Source organism: Mytilus edulis, chromosome 8 (assembly GCF_963676685.1).
Source record: "Mytilus edulis chromosome 8, xbMytEdul2.2, whole genome shotgun sequence".
Lineage (NCBI taxonomy): Eukaryota > Metazoa > Mollusca > Bivalvia > Mytilida > Mytilidae > Mytilus > Mytilus edulis.
Genome location: NC_092351.1, coordinates 36,935,914 through 36,953,471, shown reverse-complemented (window position 1 = coordinate 36,953,471; position 17,558 = coordinate 36,935,914). Strand labels below are relative to the sequence as shown.

The following is a 17,558-nucleotide window of genomic DNA, read 5'->3' as shown; positions in this document are numbered from 1 at the left end:
CTAAACTGGTCACCCGCTGGTTGATACTTCGGCACACGATAGGAGTGAAACAACAGCAGGGATCCAGTTTATTCTTGGACTTTATCAAAATCCATTGACCTTGTTGTGTTGCACGACTTCTTAATCCAGTGATAGGCTTTAAAACTATTATTTGATTAAACAGTTTTGCTACAGAATGGCAGTTACGATTTTGTGGCCGTAATTATTTGAGTAAGGTGCATTTAATTAATCTGAGGGAAAGTTCCTTTCTTGTCATTATCGGCGATGGGGTACCTGACCAGTTTAACGTTTCTTTACCAAAAAAAAATCACTTTATACATGGACACAAACATGCTAATTAGTTTGTTATAACAACTCACAAGTTCATTAAACCTCAAATACCCTCGGGGATACTCTGCCATCCTGTGTTTGTTTAATTAAATCATGCAAATAATTAATAATATTTTAGTGTTTTGATTGGTATTGATTGATTTTGACAGGTAATTTTTAAATATAAATTTACTAACGAGCCTTCAAAAAGCGTTCGGAATTCGGTGTTGACAGGGTTCGGTTTTTTCAGGTTAGATTAACGTTAATTGATAGGGAAATTTTTTGGGACTTTGAAAATTGTTCAGTTTAAACTGAAATTCGGTTTTATCAGGGTTCGGTTTACCCAGGTTTCACTGTATATAGTCAGCACCTTGTGCATACATTCTATACATTTATAGATCTATTTCATTCATCTTTATTTGAATGTATCGCTGGTACTATAAATGCTATTTAATTATTTTTTTCTTATTTTTAGATGCAGTTCAACGAGCTGTAAATGCATATAAAATTTTTAGTACATTTATTTAATATTAAACATATTTAATATTTTGATGAAAAAAATTGAGATATTCTGATCAGAAATAAAGGGCTTTTATGACAAATCCCTCCCCCCCCCCAAAAAAAAAAAAGACAGATAAGCCAGGGAGAGATGGTGCCATTAAATATGTTTAACCCTAGATTTTCAGTATTTATCTGTCTAAAGTCATTAGGAATATGTTATTCAGTGGTTGTTGTTTTATTGCTGTATTTCAAATTTTGTTCCTTTATTATTTCATAATGAGGTTGCTAGTTTTAATTTCATAAATTAAAAACCTACCTGACATATGTCCGTTAGGATTTCTTTCTCTCGTTGGTATTTAACTCGCTCCCCACCGGAAGTTAAAAACTAGTACTCAGGTGTACTGTTATGACTTCCGGTCCAGGTAAACGAGATCAGTTTTCTTTCTCGGCGCTTGAAAGACGGTCGTGTTTTTCAGCGTGGTATAAAACTTTGGTAAACTGTAGTTATAATGAATAGCGACAGTACTAGTGAGCACGTGGATGAACCACGAGATGAGAGCAGTGTTAATGGCGCGGGAACCGCCATTGGCATTAGAAAAACCAGTTCTTCAAGTTCAAAGACGAAGAAAAAGCGGAGAAGCAGATATGACATTCTTGAAGAGAAAATGAACAGTAAGTTGGACAATGTAAATGAAAAATTTGATACTTTAATAACATTGTTTCAAGCCAAGAATTGTGCCGAAAATGGCGACAAAAATTCTGAGGCAAAAGGTTTGTCACAAAGACAACCTGAAGGTCGTGAGCGTGAGCATACACAAAGTTTGCGCCGGGAACTGTCAGAAAATGAAAATTCTGATGACAATGTTTCAATCAGACCTAGGGACGATGAAATATTAGGTGAAAGTGACAATGAGTGGGACACAAAGTCCTCTGATGAAGAACACTTGTCCGTAGAGACAAAAAAGTGTTTGCTTGATCTCTTTGGGGATGATGCCTTGACAAAAAAGTCTGAAAAGAAAATGGGCATTGAAATTGACGAGGCACAAAAGCAGGTTTTGTTAAATAGTTGGAGAGCTGAACATCCTAATTTAGTCTCTGCTTTTGCTGAAGAAAGTAAAGATGATTTTCCAGTACATGAAGATACTGAAAATTTTTTACTGGTTCCTACTATTGATGATTTGATAAGTAGATGTTTGATTAAAAAACATGGCAAGAAAGCTTCACTTACAAAAGGTGGTAAATGTTTATTCAGTCAACCTAGTAAAATGATTGAAAAAATAGCTTACAGAGGTCAACAAGCTGCCTACATGGGTATTGTTATGCATATGTACATGCAACAAGGTTTGGGTGCGCTTATGCAAACTTTACAGTCAGACAATGTAGATTCGAATAAAGCAATACAACAGGTTAGAGATGTATTTGCCATGTCCACTAAAAGCTTAGATCAAGTGGGGCGTACAGGTACTTTTCATCACATTGTACGAAGGCAAGTAGCTATGACTGATACAGGTTTATATGAAATTGATGAGGCTAGAGACTTGTCTGATTTACCATTATCAGCAGATGGTGTGTTTGGATCTGACTTTGAAAAATTTCTCAAGACTCGTAAAGAGAAAAATAAAGCTCTGGACGACTTACTACCAGACATTAGTGTTAAAAAATCCTATTTGGGTAAGAGAAAGACTGTGTCTTCTTCAGAAGCCTCTGGTTCTAAGAAACCTTATGTGGTAAAGGACAAAACAGAGTCATCAGATCGTTCTGGTTATTCAAATAAGCCAAATTTTAATAGTAGACAGTTTGAGAAAAAAGTTGGGCATAGTGAGACTAAAAATGAAGTTCCCCATTTTCGGATCCCTAAGTTTAAAAGAGGGGCTAGTAACAGTAGAGGAGGAAAAACCTCAGGATACTCTAGATGACAAGGTGAGAAAAGTGAAGTTTCCGAAGATACACATACCGGTCGGGGGGCGGTTAACACATTTTTTACAAGAATGGGAGCAGATAACTCAGGATCAGTGGGTTCTGTCAATAATCAAAGACGGTTACAAACTGGAGTTTCTGCAAAAACCTCCTTTTCAGGGAATAAAAAAGACAGTAGTCAGTACAAAAAATTTGGATATTTTAAATTTAGAAATAAATTCTCTTTTGGAAAAAGGGGCTATAGAAAAAGTACCAGTCAAAGAACGAATGACAGGTTTTTACAGTACATTATTCCTAGTTCCAAAAAAGAATGGACAAATGAGACCGGTTATAAATTTGAAACCACTAAATCAGTATCTTCGGAAGCAACACTTCAAAATGGACACAATTTTAAAGGTGTTAAACTTAGTAAAACAAGGAGATTGGGCAATAAGTCTGGACTTAAAAGACGCTTATTTTCATATAAAAGTATTCAAAAATCACAGGAAATACCTCAGATTTTCTGTTCAAGGTCAAGTTTACCAGTTCAAAGCCCTTTGTTTTGGCCCAACATCATCACCACGAGTTTTTACGAAGGTGGTGTCAGTAGTTGCTGCCCATTTAAGAAAACAAAACATACGTCTAGCAGTATATCTAGACGATTGGATGTGTGTCAATCAGTTTCAACAAAAACTTGTAATAGATCGAGAAATAATGTTGAATCTCCTTGTTCGACTAGGCTTTTTAATCAATCACGAAAAGTCCAGTTTAATACCAAATCAAACAATCACTTATTTGGGAGCGGTGTTCAAGTTCGATCAAGGTTTGGTATTACCAACTCAGGACAGGATACAGAGTCTATTTTTATCAGTACAAAAAGTAATGAATGGCATGGTAACAGCCAGACATTACATGGAAGTATTGGGGAAAATGGGATCTTGTCTAGAGTTGATTCCGAATGCCAGGTTATTTATGAGGCCTGTCCAATTACATTTACTTCGAAATTGGACCCCATCAAAAATGAGTTTAGATTTTCAAATTCAATGTACTCCAAACCTAAAAGTTCATTTGAAATGGTGGTTGTCTTTAGCAAAAATTATGCAGGGAAGATCTTTAAAACAAAATCAGACCTCAGTTACAATCACGACGGATGCCTCCAAGTCGGGTTGGGGGGGTCACATGAACAATCTAACAGCTCAGGGTCTTTGGACAGAGGAGCAAAAACTGTTACATATAAACAATCTAGAATTGGAAGCAGTTTTTCTGACTGTGAAGAAATTTCAGAAATTTTTGAAAAACAAACTAGTTTTGATTCGGTCAGACAATGTTACGGTAGTCCAATACATAAACAAGCAAGGAGGGACTCGGTCACTTCAGCTATGTCAAAGGACTTGGGATTTATGGATGTTTGCCCTAGAAAACAAAATTTATCTGAAAGCAGCACACATTGCGGGAGTAAACAATGTGTTAGCAGATCAATTGAGTCGGATAAAAATTCAGGCAACAGAGTGGGAATTAGACAATTCAGTTGTGCATCAAATTTTTCAAAATTGGGGGCATCCAACAATCGATCTTTTTGCGACAAACGAAAACAAAAAAGCAGTTGTGTTTTGCTCATGGATGAATCACCCACAAGCATTAGCAGTGGATGCTCTATCCATAGAATGGAACAACATGTTTGCCTATGCATTTCCCCCCCTTGCACTAATTCCAAAAATTTTACAGCACATGCAAAAATTTCAGTGCGAGATAATACTGATAGCTCCACATTGGCCAAGACAACATTGGTATCCCCAGTTGTTACAACTACTAGTAGCTTGTCCTCTAAAACTTCCACTAGTAGAAAATCTGCTGGTTCAGGGCAAGAGAAAAGTGGCACATCCGAACCCAGAAGTGTTTCAGTTAACTGCATGGCTACTATCGAGCAGCAGCTCAAAACAAAAGGTTTTTCTGAAAACGCTAGGAAACTCTTGTCAGCATCTTGGCGGGCAGGTACTCAAAAGGATTACAAAGCTAAATTTAGAAAATACAATAGCTGGTGTTCTGAACGGGATATCTATCCCTATACAGCTTCTTTAGAAAATTGTGCAAATTTTTTAACACATTTATTTGACAAAGGTTTACAGTATAGGACAATTGCAGGTTACAGGTCTATGCTGTCTTCAGTATTATCTCCTATTGAAAAAATCCCTGTTGGTCAACATCCTTACATTATAAGATTACTGAAAGGGGTTTTTAATACGAGACCGCCTAAACGAAAACTTGTACCCGAGTGGGATTTACCTTTAGTCTTAGACTTACTAAAGAAAGAACCTTATGAACCAATGAAAAAAGCTAGTTTGAAATATATAACTTGGAAAACAATTTTTCTTATTGCAATTACTACTTTTAGAAGATGTGGGGATTTGCAATCTTTGAGAATTGGTGAAGGTTCAGTAAATGTTCAGAAAAAAGGGGTAACTTTTTTACGTCAGGGTTTGTCAAAACAAGATAGAATTTCTCATCAAAGTCCAACTATTTTTGTTCCAGCTTTTGAGAACAACAGATTGTTAGATCCTAAGAGGGCTTTGACACATTATTTGAGGAATACAGAGGATTTAAGAGACAAGAATGGCAAAGATGAACTGAAATTGTTTTTAACTGTAAATAAACCACATAGACCAGTGTCTTCACAAACTATTTCAAGTTGGTTAGTTAAGGTGATTAAGCATGCATATAAGAAACAGAAGAAAGATATTCCTTCAGTGAAAGGACATTCTACTAGGTCAATTGGACCTTCCTGGGCTCTTTTCAAAGGAGCAAAAATGAAAGACATTTTAGATAGTGCAGATTGGAGTCAAGCCAACACTTTTGTGAATTTTTACTTGAAAGATGTACAGGTGGATTTTTTAAACATTTGAATACTTTCCCGACGAGTTTGGTGAAGAGAATGTTTTAGTTTTGTGTGTAAATATTAACAGTGATATATTTTAACTGTATATAGAAAATACTTACAACATGAAGTTGTGGGAAACATTTTTATAAAAAATGCAGAAAAATATTTAAAAAATCATAAAACTTTAAAAACTACAAAAAGATGTTTGTACATATATATATAAAATGAACTGATGTGAAGAAGAGGAAAATGATTCCTAAAGATCTATAGAGGCAAACTTCTATTTATCCACATCCAGAAAGGGATTGCTTTGGAATCAGAGATAATCCTAACGGACATATGTCAGGTAGGTTTTTAATTTATGAAATTAAAATTCAAAAATTTGTAAACAAGTTAAAATTTAATGAATAAATTATACCTACCTGACATATGTCAGACCACCCTACCTCCCCGTAAATGAGAAGTTTGATACGAGGTGTCTTTCAAGCGCCGAGTGAAAACTGATCTCGTTTACCTGGACCGGAAGTCATAACAGTACACCTGAGTACTAGTTTTTAACTTCCGGTGGGGAGCGAGTTAAATACCAACGAGAGAAAGAAATCCTAACGGACATATGTCAGGTAGGTATAATTTATTCATAAAATTTTAACTTGTTTACAAATTTTTGAATTTTCTTGTTTAAATTGTTTTACATTTTGTAATTTCTGGGACTTTATAGCTAACCTTGGGGTATGGGTTTTGCTCATTGTTGAAGGCCGTACAGTGACCTATAGTTGTAAACTTCTACATCATTACGTCTCTCAGGGAGATCTGCCTCATTGCCAATCATACCACATCTTCTTATTTGTATAGTACCAAGCTTTACACTTCAGTTAACTTTGATAAATTGGTTAAACTAGTTATCATAACTTTAATTTACACAAACGTGTATTTACCTTTGTAACTTTAGAGAAACAAGCTGTGGTTATAACATTAACAGTTTTGGCATCTCGCCAAATATTCCTTCTGTACAGTTCTATCATTACATCCTGTAGAAAAAAATAACAAAGACATGAAAATGGATTTTTTTATTTCTTTTATTATTCCGGTTAAAGAATCCATTAAAAATTAACATGTATTTGGTTTCATGTAATAACTTTATTCCTTTGATAAAATACAGAATGTTTGCTCTCGGATTACTACTTTTGAAACATTTTGCAATACCAATTTGCAATTAAAGCTATCTTGAATTGATACTTTTAAAACATTTACAATAATCAATAATAGTTTACAACTAAAGCTATGCAAGCTTAATATATTGATACTAATGCCAGCTTCTTGATCTAAAACAATCATTATACTTACATGTAATAACACAAAACTAGAGGCTCTAAAGAGCCTGTGTCGCTCACCTTTGTCAACAAAGGACACAGATGGATTCATGATAAATTGTGTTTTGGTGATGGTGATGTGTTTTTAGATCTTACTTTACTTAACATTCTTGCTGCTTACAATTATCTCTATCTATAATGAATTTGGCCCAGTAGTGTCAGTGGAAAATGTAAAGGGAAAATCTACAAATTTTATGAAAATTGTTAAAAATTGACTATGAAGGGCAATAACTCCTTAAGGGGTCAATTGACCATTTTGGTCGTGTTGACTTATTTTTAGGTCTTACTTTGCTGTACATTATTGCCGTTTACAGTTTATCTCTATCATAGTATTCAAGGTAATAACCAAAAACAGAAAAATTTCCTTAAAATTACCAATTCAGGGGCAGCAACCTAACAATTGGTTATCCGATTCATCTGATTTAATTCGGCCCAGTAGTTTCAGAGGAGAAGATTTTTGTAGAAGAAAACAAAAATTTACGAAAAATTGACAAAAAATGGACTATAAAGGGCAATAACTCCTTAAGGGGTCAACTGACCATTTTGGTCATGTTGACTTTTTTGTAGATCTTACTTTGCTGAACATTATTGCTGTTTACAGTTTATCTCTTTCTATTATAATATTCAAGATAGTAACCATAAACAGCAAAATTTCCTTAAAATGACCAATTCTGGGTCAGCAACCCAACAATAGAATGTCCGATTCATCTGAAAATTTTAGAGCAGATAGATCTTGACCTGATAAACAATTTAACCCTGTCAGATTTGCTCTTAGTGCTTTGGTTTCAGAGATATGAGCCAAAATCTACATTTTACCCCTATGTTCTATTTTTAGTCATGGCGGCCATCTTGGTTGGTTGGCCGGGTCAGCGGACATATTTTTTAAACAAGATACCCCAATGATGATTGTTGCCAAGTTTGATTAAATTTGGCACAGTAGTTTCAGAGGAGAAGATTTTTGTAAAAGCTTACGACGGACGACGGACGCCAAGTGATGAGAAAAGCTCACTTGGCCCTTTGGGCCAGGTGAGCTAAAAATAGTGTGACCTATTTAAAATAGGGCATAATGCATCTCCGCTATACATTATTTATTACAAAAAAAAGTCACAGACAGGCTTAATGGAAATTTCATTTAAGTCTATATCTGCTTTAATTTTTTTTTTTTATCAAAATGTAAATGTTTTAGAACTGTTTCTCACCAATGACATCTTAGCTGCTATAGGGTTACTGTCTTTTAACATGGTATACATAAAATTCTGTAATGTCTGAAATGAAAAATCCTCATCAAATGTATGCAAGATTTTAATTGATTACAGTAGCTTAAAATTCATTGTTTACAGTGGTATATACTTTAAGTAAATTCTAAATGTTTATGTAAATAAAGGTAAACATGAAGCGAAACTTCACATTTCAAGTAAAATTAACACATCTTGCTCATATTGTTCAATCTTTATGCAGTGTCTCATCTTTTCTTTTAGTCATAGTTTGTCTGATTTTTCTGTCTTTCTTATAATTATGATATGTATAATTAACAACTACATCACTTGTTTTGTGGATTGTTTGTTTTTTGGTAGGTTTTTTTTTTGCCTTTGTGGTATTTCTCCTCCTCAACTTATGATTTTTACTGACCCTTTGCCATCTTCTTATTTTTCTTATAAATTTATTCAACAATTTGTAACTCACTATTTAGTCATGTAAGTGTATGCATATATGCTTATTCATATGGAGATCTGTGACTGTTCATTATTGGTTGTAATACATTGTCAGGTTGTTGTCGTTTACCCAATTACCAACATCTTTATTTTCATATTCATAATCAATAATACTTACCGAGTTTAATTTCATATTCTTATGTTTAGAGTTGACGTTTTTAATATCAGTGACAATATATGAGTATAATGTCTTCCGTAGAACTTTATCTTGACAACGAAATAGTCCAAAAAACAGTTCGAGAAGCTTGGTTGCTTGGATTGTACCTTTATTTCTCAGTAGAATAAGAGCTCTGCAAAATGACTGAAAGAAGATAAAAATCAATAAAATTCACATTAATATTTTCATTTTCTAGATTATAATCATATCTTCTGTGAAAGAATTTTTACTTAATTCCAAGGTACCACTTTACCTACCGGTAGCTTTCATATGAGTTAACTTATTTAGTTCTTCTGGGTCCTTGGTTATCTAAAAGTACTTTATGTTCAATATAATTCAACATCAATTTAAATTTGTACTCTTAGAAATTATTCAAGACGGCTACCAAAAATATCATGTTTTAATTATATATATATAAAACATCAATAATTTGAGTGTTTATTATTGAATAAATTTATTTTCTAATCACTTTTTTCTGAATTTGGCTGAGGGATATGCTTTACCAATCATTCTTCACTTACCATTCTCATATTTCTGTCCAGAACTGTTGAATGTACTTTCAGGACATCCCATAACTGTTGTGGAAAATCTGACGAGTCTTCTGGAAATAATCCTGAAACCTAATATATAAAAATATATATCTCAAATGTAATTTTTTCAATCTTTGCACGCAGATATTATTACATCAATATTCTGGAAGTCAGAAAATTTATATATATCAGTAAATAATTGAATTTGACAGAGGACTTTTGAAGTTCTTGCCTGTCTTACATTTGGTATATCAGTTACAATACAGACCATTTGTTTTTCTATAACAAGTTTGCAACATAACTTAAATATATCATAACTTATGATCATGATGATACTAATTATTAAGGTGTAATTATATTTTATTACTGTTTACATGAAACTTGTATTCTAAAAGGACATAATTATACAAAATAGTTTTCTTTTCACATAATCTTTCGCATCAAACAACATAATGAAAACATTTCTGAAATTCAGCAATTTTAAAGTCAAAAGCTATATAGATATAATGATATGACAATAACAACAAGTAAATTCATCCCATAAAAAATTTACGTGAAGTACATGTATACATGGTATATACCATTTTTCATACACATGTTCATATTGTACATGTAACATACCTAAGGCCACAATTAAAAATATTTTGATTTGCTCAAACCCTACCTAAAGGTTGAGATAGTGGGTAGGTAGGTAGGCATTTTTTTTAATTTTTTTTTCAAAAAATGAAATTGAAGTATCAGGTGTTTATTAGTCTTCATGCCTATCTGATTAAAAAAAAACTTCTTCAAATTAGGACAATAAAAGAATTTGAGTAGGCAGCTTTTTTCTGGGTAGGTAGGGTTTGGGCAAACAAACCTATTCTTTTTTATGGCCTAAATAAATAAATTAAATTTTTTATAATATGAATTAACTAATGTATTACTTACTTGAGACAGAAACAAAACTAGTTCTTCTAAAGTTTTGGAATATTCTGATGGTTTCAACTGGAAGATTTGTAAATTTGACTGAAAGTGACGATATTGTTGCAGAAACTAAAAAGGAAGAGAAAATCAATACTCACATGTTATTATCTTATAAATACAGTTTTAAGAAATCTAAAACATTCAAGACAATTTAGTTATAAACTAACTACAGGTTGATGCACTCTTCAATTTTAATGTAATACAAGCTTCTATAAATTATCCCACTAAAATATCACAAATTAAACTTTACCCATGCTGAAAAAAATAGAGTATTTTCCTATTGTTTGAAGATGTAATTGTAATTGTGACTTTACTGTTTTGTTCCCTTTCACTCTCAGTCTTCACACTATAAATTTCAAGGCACAGGCCAGGTGGGCTTTTGGTTTTCAAATTCTAAAAGCCCACAAGAAATTTTACAGGCCCTTAATGTTTCACCATTACTATCACCGGTGAATGTTGCAAAGCGACACAAAAGAAAATTTTGGAAAATTAGATTTAAAATCCTGCATTCTGAGGTTACATTTTTGTATAGATCTTGAACATGTTGAAGTGAATATAATTTATCAAAAAAATTTAGTTTTTTTTCTCCAGCTCAAATGAAAAAGTCTCATTTTCTCAGATAAAAATAAGAATGTGTCCCAAGTACATGGATGCCCCATCCGCACTATCATTATCATGGGATAAAATTTCTAATTTGGCATTAAAATTAGAAAGCATGTTTACTTAGTATACATGTTCCCTTTGATATGATCTTTTTAGTTTTAATGCCAAATTAAATTTTTGATCCTAAATTAACGGTCCACTGAACATAGAAAATGATAGTGGGAGTTTCAGGTTAAAATTTTGGGTTGAAGTTTTTGGTCAAGGTAGTTTTTCCATTCTCAATTTTATTTGATGAAGTTGAAGTCAAATCAACTTAAACTAAGTACAACTTTAGGTTCCCTATGATACGATCTTTTTAATTTAAAAGTCAAAATTAGATTTTTTTACTCCAATTTCACAGTCCACTGAACATAGGAAATGATAGTGTGAGTGGGGCATCCGTATACTATGGACACATTCTTGTTTTAGTTTATTTTCTTTATATTTTAACGTTTCATTTATCTCAATTTATTAACCTCATTATCACTGATTACATTGATTATGTGTTTTCTTTGATCTTCAAATGCTAATTTCATTGATTTTCCAAATTTTCACAAACTTTACTATAATTTTCCTACATAAATCAATTATCCCTTTTCTTTGAATATTAATTTCACCAGTGCACTTGGGCAGTAAGTTAGTGCTCTAAAGCTTTTAAAAGTACCCTTGAGAATTTTTCTGTTATCAAATATTCATTAACTACTCTTACTATCAGACAAACATGAAAAAGGTCAAGCAATATTAGTTAACCAGATTGGTTTTCTTTAGAGTTAGAATGATCTACTTCAAGGTTATTTCTGCCCCAAAACATCTATGCTACACACCCCTGTGAGTTTATCGTGTGATGACACTGATGTACACACAGACACTTGTTTCTATCCATTGGAAGTTCAACTATTTTTGTATATTTGACTTCGTCCCCTACAACATGTGAAAAATCAATAAAAAAAATATGTATACAGGGATCTCCATGGATGAAAATTGAACCATGGAGGAACTTTCACCATTACAAACCTTGTCTGCGCTGTACAGTGTAGCGCGATCGGAAGTATTTTATCCCTCCATACAAGGAATGGTGAAAATGCTAATTCATTGCTTATTTAAATTATATTTATTTGAATTTTCATTATAGAATTAGAAGTATCAATATTTTCATTTATTGCCGTTTTTAACCATTCAAATGCCAAGTCATCATGGCCCCCCCCTTAGTCGAGAATGACCAAAAGCTGTCATGAAGGTCCCCATGCAGATTTCTTTTATTTTTGGTAATTGTTATGGGGGTTAAAAATCATCTAATGTGGAGCTTATTTTTCGTGGACACTGTCAAATTCAGAGCCCATTACCGGTATGGCTGATTTGCAGCAACAACAAAACAATTCGTACGGGTTATGTAAAAGGTTAAAGAGATTTGTAAAGCAAACGTCGACAAATGAAAAGGTTTTTAATGACTATCTGGAAAAATTGATGCTGTGCAACATGCATCTTTCGAGTCTGAATAGAAACCGGAAACGCAGATGTATCAATTTGATTGTAATATACGAAATGAATTCAGAATTTAGATACGATATTTCTTTACAGGAAATATATAAGTTTTTACTTTTAAACTTTTAAAGTAATTCTAAATTATCGTTACAGCAGTACTCGAGTTATTTACGATGAAATAATATTTACTGTTTTGCGTCTTATTTTGTACTTCTTAAAAAAGGGGGATGCTGATTGCGTAAGTCAAAAGAAAGCACGTGTTCGACTTGTTAAACTGTTTTCTTTGTAACTGGATTAATTTATTAATTTATTTATTTAATCTAAATGATCATAATCATTTGCTGAAACTTAGTTGATTACTTCGACAAATGGTTCGTCTATCCTCAGATAGTATTCTCCTGTTTGGTTTGTTGATCTACCTGTACAAGCTCAGGTATAAGTAATTAGCGATCTTAATCCGGATATCCCTCAGGCGTTAGAACTGTATTGGATTATAACATAAAAAGCCTAAGGGTTATGCAATTACATGCATTTGATTATAATTGATAAAAAAAATGGCGTCGGGCTACAAAAAACGATGAAGTTTTGAACGATGGCGGAAGACAATTTAACGATGGCGCAAGACAATTTAACGATGGCGCGAGTCATTTGACGATGGCGCAAGACATTTGAACGATGGCGGGGCTCCATCGTTAAACAGGCCATGGAGATCCCTGTGTATATATATATATAATTATCAATATACTAAATGAACTTAAACATGTTAATTTCCAATATATACTATAGTCGCCGTCACGTAAAATTGGCACCATGTTTTTAGTAAAAAAAAGTTTAAATATCGACCGCGTTTACTAAAGATCATGTTTTTCAATTAGCGGAATAAAAATCCTGTCCAAATATCCACTACTGTCCTACCTTTTATTGTGTTTGCACTGTATAATCCTGACCTTCACATTTTTCAACATTATTTACAGTGTAAAAACCGCCATCTTGGTTTCTATGAGGATCCCTTATTCCATAACATTCGTTACTCTCCGGTAATATCATTGTCATTGATGATACAATTTCCCGCGCTTTTTTACATAAAGATGACGAAAAGCTCCGAGAGACACAAGAAAATGGAGAGCATGTGGAACTCCACGGCAACACTTCCGGTAATAACAATGTCGGATTCCACCATACATAATAATCTTGAATTATGTGAAGGTCAGAATTATACAGTGCAAACACAATAAAAGGTAGGACAGTAGTAGATATTTGGACCGGATTTTTATTCCGCTAATTGAAAAACATGATCTTTAGTAAACGCGGTCGATATTTAAAGTCATAAGAAACGAGTGACCGGTGAAAAACAATGTTCTTCCAATTCTTGAACCAATGCATACAAACATCATAAACTTAGTCTTCTGTGCACGAATTTATGATTTTCTTCTTGTAAATTTCGTATAATAGTCAATTTTTTTATTTCAATCGGTCAGTGTTGTGAAAATATGGCAGGTAATTAAAGTTCGTGTTTTGAAGCCGAAGTTTAACGATTGTCACCTGTTTGTCAACAATCGACAAAAAATCAACAAAAAAGCATGGAAATTGAGCACGTGTTTAACATGTAAATTCGTATAATAGTTTATTTTAAGGACATTCATGGGTATTGTGATCACCGGATTTTTACGAGATGGGTCACACTGAGGTCACTTTGCATACGGAAAATATATCGGGGGAATTGCGTCCTGGAAGCAAGCAATTAAATTAAAGTAAACTTCTTCTAAATATGAATAAATTAAAGAATTTTCTTCAGAAAAAAGTATATGTACATAAGTTTTATAATGAAAACTATCCAATGAGTTATAAAAAAACATATGCATTATTTTTTTTAATTTGAGGTTTCTTATGACTTTAAAGGGAAACTTCGCAAAAAAATCAAAAATTGATATTATGTTCATTCTGTATAAAAATGCTCAAATTCATAGATATTAAAGTTTTATTCCGCTAGATAAGCTATCACCATCGATTTTAAATTTAGAGTATCAATTCTCAGCGGTCAGCCATTTTGTGTTCTTTCCCGATTAATAAAAACGATATGTCTATAAACCACAAAGAAACAAAACTACAGTAACCGATGTAGTCGTAATTGCGTGTCGATATCTTGTCAATCGTACGGTTGTTTTATCCGACTAACTAACTTGATACGGAAAATATTCTTATTTTTTTTAAATTACCATGGTCTGTTGTTTTTAAACTGTTGATATTGGAATTAGGTGAAAAGTCAAAGTTGAAATCATAAATAAGTGTTCCGTGAAAATTGTTTTCGAAAATCTAATTTGTTCATAATTCTTTAAAGTAATAAACTTTTTTCAAATATATTTTGATCTTCCCTCATCTGATCACCAGCATGGCTAAAGGTATTACTTCCAAAGGTATTGTGAGGGGTGTGAGGTGACACGTCCAGGTATTCAAGCGATTTCCTGTCGGGCTTGCAAGTTCATGCATCGTTTCACTTCTGCAGGTATTAATCAGTGTACACGGCTGATAACTTATAACTTATAACTTTCCATTTTGAACTATCAGATGTACTAGAACACACCCGCGAAATCGCGGGCATATACAGCTTGAGAAATGTTGTTGGATGATTTTTTGTAAAAGATACTACATGTATGTATGGGGAATTTCATAAAAGGTATCAAAAGCCCTCTCCTTTTTTTTCCAAAGTCCGATATTTGTTTCCTTTCTGTTAAATTTAATTATTTTCCTGTTTCTGGCCTCAGACCACAATTATTCTTCTCCTTTGCTACAACGCATCTTTTGGTAAAAGTCAAATTAAATTAAAAAATTTGCACCGCTTCAAACATGAAATAAATGTAACTGCTTATATATGGACCATTATTAGTCTAATAAAATATACTTCTAGGACAATCCATCAGTGTTTTTTTTCTTTTGAGAGCCTTATTAACATGCCAATGGTAGGATATGAATCTTGTATAAATGACTAAAACCATCTAAGGCTAATTTGAGGGAGTGTCGGAGGGGTTCTGATCCAGAAATCCCGGGATTAAAATCATGAAATCCCGAGATACAGAATTTAAGGAAATTCATATTCGAAATCCCGAAATCGAAAAATATATTCCCGGATCCCGTAAGGGTCAATCCCCAAATCCCGAACTTAAAAACACCCGATCCCGACGTCCTGAAAAAAGGTCACGGTCCTGCCTCCCTCGAGCTCTCATCTCTACCCTACTTTCATTTTTGCCAAATCACTATTACTTTCGCTTCCAACAATAAACTGTTATGCCCATTTATAGGCATTATGTTTTCTAGTCTGTGCATCCGTGGGTTTCTTCGTTCGTTAGTCCGTCCTTCTGTCCCGCTTCAGGTTAAAGTTTTTAATCGAGGTAGTTTTTGATGAAGTTGAAGTCCAATCAACTCGAAACTTAGAAAATAGAGTGCCGATGTTGCATCCGTGTACTATATGGACACATTTTTGTTTCCCCATGTTTTACTTATCTTAGTATATATGCAACTGGCGTGACCCTTTAAATAGTAAACATTTCAAAGAAAACAGTAGACAGAATACAGAGAGTCTCTATATATATATGTAAGTCGTATAATCGTAGTTTATATGTAGATAAACTCGAAAAATAATTGTCCACTCTAAGGAGGTATAATAGTTGTGGTTCTCGCGATCTAAACACCATGATATGGAAAACACTCTGATTGGCTTATTTATTTTTCATTTTTTTTTATCTATCATACGATTGGTTGTACTTGTGCATGATTCAAACCGGAAGTCTTATCTGTGACTAAAAGTCAATCTGATGACGGAATCAATATCCGGACTCCTTTTTTGTCGTTTTTCTCCCAAAATAACTCAATCTGAATAATCATAAGAATGGATGACAAATGCGACTATGCATGTTACCTATAGAACACAGAGGCATGATGATTAATTTATCTTGGAAGGAAGAGAAGCGACACACAAAATGAGGTCTTCTCGTTTAATAGTATAGATAATATACAACTCTGTCTTACTTGTCATTACTAAACTCATACGCTTGTTTATAAATAACATTTCTGGTGTAAAGAATATTATTCATAAAAATATAAATAATATCCAAAAAATAAGATTTGATGAAATTAAAATCTATTTAAATATTTTTTCCAAGGGTGAATTTGGGAAAATGTAATAAATACTCATTGTCAATAGTGAAGGACAGATTGGAACAAACCAGAAATATTGATTTAAAAAAATGTACGCACTTGCCGACGATTCGTTTATACGACTGGATAGAAAGTTACGGAACTATAGCGCAATTTAAAATATATAGTTTGTATACATTGAACATAAGAAAAAAACATATATTTTGAATAAATAGGGGTAAAAGTGTTGTAAAAAGACTAGTCCACGTATGCCAACAGTATGTAATCATCGAATGTCGATAGACTATTGTATACCAGAAGAAGAAGAGAACCAATTTGATTTAAATTCAGGTCGATGTATAACTTTTGCTTTGGTTCATTGAAGCTGTGGACCTAGTAAAATCACAGATTTATATTTCAATAAGATTGTTCATGAACAAAGGAAGGAATTCGTCATCACAATTGTTATATATGCCACTGGACGAACACTAAATATCCCCAGGGGATGTGAATATTTTGCTGGGAAACTTTAGAGTATCAAAGTTTCAAATTATTTTCGGGATTTATTTTCTTTCTTGGTATTCAATAACAGAAAAATAAATAAATTACTTGTCCGCTAAATAGGGGTATTCTTGTCAGATAAAAGACTTTTAGTTATATTTAAAAAATAGGGAAATATGACATTAAATTGGTTCTGTCCTTTTTTTAAACATCGTGAAAACACTGAGATGTGTGTCTAAGGTGAACGCCACAAGAACCCTGTAATACTAGTACGAGAGTATAGCATGTAAACATTCCTTCTCAATAATATGGTTGTATTGGAAATCTTTTCATACAGATTGACAACTCATTGTCCGATATGCATGTAATATTTGCCACATGACGCCCATAGTTCTTTCTACCATCACCATCTTATTCTTTGATATTGCTGTAAACATCGATGGTTCACACCCAAAAAAAGTGGGAGTAATGGACCTTCAGAACTTCTCC

General features: G+C 33.2%; 1 protein-coding gene across 1 annotated transcript in view; it reads right to left on the bottom strand.

Annotated features, from left to right (window-relative positions):
* The window catches only part of LOC139486789 (protein SDA1 homolog), a 48,455-nt gene that overhangs the window by 28,392 nt on the left and 2,505 nt on the right, over nt 1–17,558 (bottom strand). The window contains exons 2-6 of the mRNA XM_071271753.1: nt 10,278–10,382; nt 9,342–9,440; nt 8,782–8,964; nt 8,151–8,216; nt 6,517–6,609 (exon numbers count right to left, since the gene is read on the bottom strand). Coding sequence (XP_071127854.1) covers nt 6,517–6,609; nt 8,151–8,216; nt 8,782–8,964; nt 9,342–9,440; nt 10,278–10,382 — 546 coding nt within the window. The remainder of the gene's footprint in view (nt 1–6,516; nt 6,610–8,150; nt 8,217–8,781; nt 8,965–9,341; nt 9,441–10,277; nt 10,383–17,558) is intronic.